Source organism: Amblyomma americanum, chromosome 2, assembly GCF_052857255.1.
Source record: "Amblyomma americanum isolate KBUSLIRL-KWMA chromosome 2, ASM5285725v1, whole genome shotgun sequence".
Lineage (NCBI taxonomy): Eukaryota > Metazoa > Arthropoda > Arachnida > Ixodida > Ixodidae > Amblyomma > Amblyomma americanum.
Genome location: NC_135498.1, coordinates 106,072,256 through 106,079,016, shown reverse-complemented (window position 1 = coordinate 106,079,016; position 6,761 = coordinate 106,072,256). Strand labels below are relative to the sequence as shown.

The 6,761-nt window shown below is 45.4% G+C and overlaps 1 protein-coding gene across 1 annotated transcript; it reads left to right on the top strand.

Annotated features, from left to right (window-relative positions):
• The first annotated feature begins 804 nt into the window (after positions 1–804).
• Positions 805–4,502, top strand: LOC144118919 (uncharacterized). The gene is made up of 4 exons (XM_077651693.1): positions 805–947; positions 2,235–2,332; positions 2,431–2,523; positions 4,354–4,502. Exons 1-4 carry the CDS (start codon positions 878–880, stop codon positions 4,405–4,407), a joined length of 315 nt encoding a protein of 104 aa, XP_077507819.1. The 5' UTR covers positions 805–877; the 3' UTR covers positions 4,408–4,502.
• Positions 4,503–6,761: the final 2,259 nt, after the last annotated feature.

Below are 6,761 nucleotides of genomic sequence, written 5' to 3'. Positions count from 1 at the left end.
TCAAGGTTGGGTCGGGCTGTACCTGCCGCAACAGTCAATAAAGAAAAAAAATGCCGCGATAGTTTAGTACTTTCGCGGAGCGGCCTGCGCAGCTGATTTGTTCGCGCCACAGCGGCTTCACATCTCCGTCGTGGATAATAATTTGGTTTATTTTTGGTTATTAATTTCACTTGGCACAAACAAACAGACACCACAAGCATACGAACATCTTAAGATCTTGGCTAAAGTCAGCTGAGACACGTGGTATGTTATTAGAACATGCCATCAACTGTTGTCAAGTTACGTTCAAAGTAAGCTTGCTTCTGTCAACGTAACCAGCCTTTTCCCTCGCTGAATGCGCAGTTGAAACTCAGGCTGTTTCAAAAGCCACAGCAGCACAGGCGCGCGTAGTCGTCGAATGGGAAAGCCGTAAACTACGGAGCTGTACAGATGGAGACCCTGCCGAAAAATGCCGCCGGCCGTGCCAGAGTTCTACCGCTTCTCTACCCATCCTAGTGTCACGGGCGGCGTTAGAGCTGCACTCTGCTATCGAACCGCGCTTCGAGCATGTGCATTCCGGGACTAATAAAGTATCCTGAAGAATACCGTTAAGCATCTGTGTGTGCGTACATATTTCATGAACGAGTGAGAGGAAGCATTGATTCGACGACATGCTTTATAGCATTCAGCGCTATCGTAGTAAGTCACTGAAAAGGGCGTGCGCCTTCTTTCGGGTACGACCCTCCTAACGCTTTACAAATATATTTTAGGAATGCATTGGCCGTCACATACGTATCAAGATCCTATGCTCTCTTTCTTTGTAGGCGGAGAGGAAAGGTGGTATAAAATCAGCCGAAAGAATACATCGACGACATGCAGCTCTTCGATCAGCAGCTATATGGAGAAATTGTGTATCCTGGCTTTATTGCTGCTATTAGCGACCTCTTGCCTGGCCGACAAAGTACTCGGTGAGTGGTCTGAACAATAGCGTTGACGACCAAACTTGCAGCGTTCGCAACTTACCTCCTGTTCGCAACTCTTCATTCGTAACTTGTCTCGGAGGTGGCGTAGCTAATGCTTTCCTTCCTTTGTCTCCTCGAGTGGATGAAAAGTCTGACAGAAGAGCGAGAATCGTACAGGAGGTTTCTTTCGAGGCTAGCGGTGTCGGGGCAATACAGTGGCCCCATCGAAATGCCTGTGCTTATGTGCTAATGAGTCCAAGAAAGCTGGACTTGTTAGGAGCATAGCAGGGGAACGAAACTGAGAACAGCAATGAAGGCGTCTAGCGTGCAACCTATAAATTCGTTGTATCGGATGCAACGTGTGACCAACGCCGCGTTCAAGACATCTTCAGCAAAAACAGCAGCTCTCTCGCTCTTCGCTGAGTCCTGTAAGGGGACACTGTGAAATGCCATATGCAGTAGATGTGATGATCTATGCTGTGTGCAAGGCTATCCACGTGCGTTTAAAATAAAACAATTTTACGGGTAAACCTTGTGAGACTGCTATCGCTTTTATTAATCAATATTATTTTAGTTATTTGTTTATTCATCCATTCTTTCATTCATCACCATGATGTCAGCTAGAAAGTGATATTGCAAGAAGACTGCGTGGTACTGTCCTCCTGGGTAAGGTATTTCCAGTTTACCTGGCGGTGGTGCCTTGCACGATTGATATATTTAGTGCAGTCATAGGTTTATCAAGAGGATCACTAAGAAAAGGCGAAAAAAAATCGGCTGTGGTTTAGCTCTGGTGAAACCTGGAGTGACGTGATAGCAGCAGTTGGCCGAGTGGAACTCACTCAGTCGAATTGCAAATTCAGTCTTTCGCCGCTCCGTTTCGCTGGGCGTTCCTTCTTCATCTTCGACCCTGGAAGAAAACTCGCTCTCTCCCCCTCTCCCCCTCTCGATTCCCGCCCACTCAGTTTCGACGGCGCCGTGCCGCCAGCAGCTGCTCCGCACCACGTGACCGACCACCGTGGCGGTGCCACACGCTGACAGCTCGAAATGCTAGCGTCATGTAGCTATCACTACAAAATACTGTCAATACTATGGTTTGTACGCTGTTGTAAATGTCAAGGTTTGGCTTAAAAATTATCACGAAGTTTCACTGTGTTTGCTCATTACCATTATTTCGCAATTCCGTGCACCGTGAGTCTCATTTTAGATCAGCGATCACGGTTCCACACAAATCTTCGCGTTTGAAGACCGACTGAGTATTGTCGTGATGTAAACAAGTGCTCTTATACGTTTCAGAACTTACGCACTGGCACCACAAGCCACAAGAAAAGCCGACTGAAAAGCCGACTGAAAAGCCGCCTGAAAAATGTGATAGGGCCATACCAGATGGAGCGGTGAGCGAGCGTTGTGGCCGTACCCCGTGTTATTTTTAAATATCTTGCCGTCTCGTAAGGTGCCTCGTTTCACTTTTGCTATGGAATCTTTTCCGCAGATGAGAAGACGTGGTCGCTTATTGCACTGCATCTACCCGTGTGCAGGCACGAATGTGAAGTTCAAGCACGTGATGGACGGAAGTCGATGCTGGGTAGGTGTGTCCTGTACGTGGGTCAGTGTCAGTGAGGCATCCAAATAACGCAGCTTTCTTAAAGGCTTCTCCGGACTGCCACTGTTCGTGCTATCATTTGTTTTTGCCCCCAATAATGGTCTCCTGCCTTGGATTGTGGTTCATTTCACATAGCACAATGCAAATACTTAATCTGTTGTAGGCTGAACGGCTACAGCTCGAACTGTTTCACGCATATAGGTTCACTGGTTCACGAATTTCACGCATATTTCTTTAATTCGGAACACAATACATGACCTTTAATGCAATAGCGTTAAAGGCCCCGTTCACCACAAAATCCGGTGCCGGCATTGTCAGCGTCGGCGTTGTCAGCGAAAAATAACGGGAGTGGCTCTGACAGGTGGCCCCCGGAGAGCAACCTGGCATCCGGATAGTGAGCAAACTGCCCACCGTGGAAGGTGGCAGTTAAATTAATGATTGGTCGCTCGGTAAGAGCAACCTGGGCCGCATAAAGCCTACGGCTGGAATCACTTGCCATCGCAAGGCAGTCGCACATCGCTTAACCGCTGCACCATTGCGTCAGGAGGAGTATGAGGACTTCCAGGGATCTATGAATGTAAAGTAGAGGATACCGTTCCACATATACGGGAATTAACCTATTCCGTTATCGCGTTATACCCTTAAGGCGGACCTTAAGTGTCCCCTCTAATGTTTTGACAGCCGAACACAAGAACAAGGCACGTACACCGTTATCAACAGATGAGTTTCTTCAAAAGATCTTCAATTTATGCAATCACTGCATGGAAAAAAGAACAAATCATAATGGAGAACCTACAAGAAGGTCAGCAAGCGACACGAAAACAAAAATGACAATCTACTCCATACCTCTCACGATACCCCTTACGTGCAGTTATGTTGGGAAGACGGGCATATTTCTTAATGTGCCTCGACAAGAGCGTAACAAGAAACTGTACTGTGTAGCCGTATCCGGTAAACTGGCTGCCTACTGTCGCGAATGTAGCGAAGGAAACTGCCAGTCGGTTAAAAGAGACTGTCAGATTGTGACCGAGAGGAAATCCCAGCTCGCGAGGGAGATAGTACAGGCCTGCCATATAGCGAAGGACCACGATCTATGAGTCTTTGTTCTCTCAGCTTCTTTCTTTAACAACGACATTGAGTATGTATCAAACAGATCGTGAATCTTGCTCTGATGTAACTTGGCCTCTATCCTCTCCGCTCTCCATTATGATTTGGTTTTGTAGCAATAGCTACATTACGGTAGCATTTCGAGCCTTCAGCGTGGCGGCGCGCCAACCTGTGGCTGCGCCGCCACGCTGTTACGTGGTTTGTCACGAGGTGCGGAGCAGCTGTCGGCGGCGCGGCACCGTGGCTTATCACGTGGTTCGTCACGTGGTTGGTCACGTGACCAAGCTCCACTCTGCCAGCTGTAGCTATCGCGTCACTCCCGGTTTCATCAGACCTAAACCACCGCCATTTTTTTTTCATGCAGTGATTTTTTATAAAGTGACGACATTGTGAATAAACTCATGAGTTGATGGTCATCGGTGTATGTGTCCGGTTGTTGCGTTCGTTTATCTTTTCGCTCTGAGTTTACACCCTTCTCATGGACAACCAGCTCCACGAACTTCTACCCTTTTCGACAGCATTCTACTCGGCAGGTTGACCGCTGATGTTATGACACTGAATCACCTTCAATTTTGCTGTTTTCTTCTTTCCGCTTTCACTTTTGCTGTTGTTTTAGTGTGAATGTCCATCGACGCTTGCTTTTCCGTGTCATCTAACAGTGTCAAGTTGCTGCCTTTTTCTGTTCTCATTTTTGACAATATCCAGCATAGCCGCGGACGAGGGGAATGCCGCAAAGGTTTGTGTTTACCACGACGATAAGAACATCTGCACTTCTTCTCGGACACATTTGATCTGGACAAGGCTTCACATTTGTGGCAACAAGCATTGAAAATATAAAATGACTCGACGATTCACATGCGCTGTCTCTTCGCCTTCATTGCAGGTCTTTACTGTTTCGTCTAATACATGTGCGTCCCCACGCCACAGCAGTGTGGGCAGTCTTCGTGATGTTGGCACGACATCCTTACCGATCACGGCTTTTTTCTTGTTTGTGGTCAAGGGCAGGCTCTCTTCACCCTTCTCTATTCTTATGCAAGAGCTGTCACACATTGCTTGATCTTGGTGCTTTTTAGTACGACTGTGTCAATCTTAAAACTATGTCTTAATGACACAAGTACACGTTACTTTTTTTGAGAGGAGGATTAAAGTACTTTATTTCAAAAACATTTAGCTGGTGTTTAACTCCGCTTAAAACGACGTGTAGTGAACGAAAGCGCGCTGACGTAAATGGTGACGCCACAAACCACAAAATAGCAACCGGATTGCGCAAATCTTAAGGTCATAAATTATTCTTCCGAGACGTAAACTTAGATCTACGCAATTTTTATTCTTACTTCCCGAGGGCATAGCAGAATGGCGCTAAGCACTTGAACCTGTCCATGAGCAATGTGCATAATATTCCTTTTTACGCTTCAATACTCATGGAGTATAAATTAATACATGGGCAATTAGCGGGCGTTCACACGCCCGCTAATATATATATATATATACACATCGGAGTATACGCTTCATTTAAGGAAACATTTATTTGACTCGACGTTTTTTCAAGAGATCGGTCCTCCGATCGAAACGTCGAGTCAAATAAAAATGTTTCCCTAAATAAAGCGTATACTTCGATGTATATTATTTTAAGCAGTCAAGTACCTCATGTTTTCATAGCTACATATATATATATATATATATATATATATATATATATATATAGTTATGAAGGGAGCCAACAGTCAACGAAACCAGGGTGCATAGGAGAATGTTTAATTTTTTTTTAAATCTGTAGTGCTAATCAGTGAGATAATAATATTGAATTTAATCTATCGCTTAAAGAAGATTACTTATAAAGTAGCAGAAAAAACAACAATGCCGCCGGTGGCGTGTATATATATATATATATATATATATATATATATATATATATATATATATATATATATATATATATATATACGCACAGTGCTAAGCGGTCAACATTTTAACAGTTGTGTACTCATTCCTTCTTTGGGCAGAATTGCCGTGGTCTGGAAAGGAAGTTCTCAGATAATACTGAATTTGCAACCGCGCAGTTTGACAACCAATTATGTGGCGAACACAGATTATTGCACAACGAATTGAACAAAAAAATTGAACACGTGAAGCTGGCTCCGCGGCCTGTTAAAACATTCGGGCTGACGCCGACAGTGAAGAAGGGTTAATCAGGTGGTTAAACCAAACATTTGGCACCGCCAATGCATAATATGCGCCTTCACATTAACTTTTTTCCTGTCCACCAGCACGTTATCCAAATTCAGTACAGGAGCAACGCCTTGTAGCAAGGCGAGACCAGAAAGCCCGAAGGCCAGCAATGGCGGAAAGGTAACGTTACCAAATTTCACTGCGGCCATTCTCTAACGCTCGTCTATGGAATAAAGCCGCGTGGACATACGGACTTTGCGCCGATGAGATAAAATCGAAAGAACTTTTCTTGGCCTAACCGCCTCCTTCTTCAGGCTAAAATTGCGCACAGGGCTGGTATCTCGCGAGCAGTTGTGTTTTATATTACGTTTGGGAAAAGTACTAGACTGATTCGGTAAAAACATTGCGGTGGCTCAACTCAGCTGAGCCAGGTTACACGGAGCGGAAGCTGGGTTAAACGTGGTTACACACACTTAGGCCTATGTTCATCTTTATTGCAGCGCACAGTTATACTTTACTGTTTACACTTGGCAAGTCTTAGTCCTTAATGCTAAACAGCAAGGTTTCGCACCAATGATGCCGGTGGCGCTATTAAGTGCTCTCGGGGCGGATAAGAACTCAACCGAGGCTGCGGAAAAACGCATGAAGTTAACGCAAGGTGTCGGGAGAGGGGCAGCGGCGCCCAATGCTTTGCGCCCAGTTTTGACACAGTATTCGAGAAAGCCCTCACAAGCCAACCGCGTAATCGCTTTTTCCTCAGTTTTAACTTCAGCTAGCGGCAAAGCACTCGTTGCTCCGGTGAACGCAGATGGCGCTACCAGTACCACTGTTGTGAAAGCTTGCTGTTTTGGTACGCTCTAATCGCAGACGACAGGAATGTTTTATTAATTCTTACCGAATCAAGCTCGTACGTCACCCGGAAGTAATATAAAACAAAACTGTCC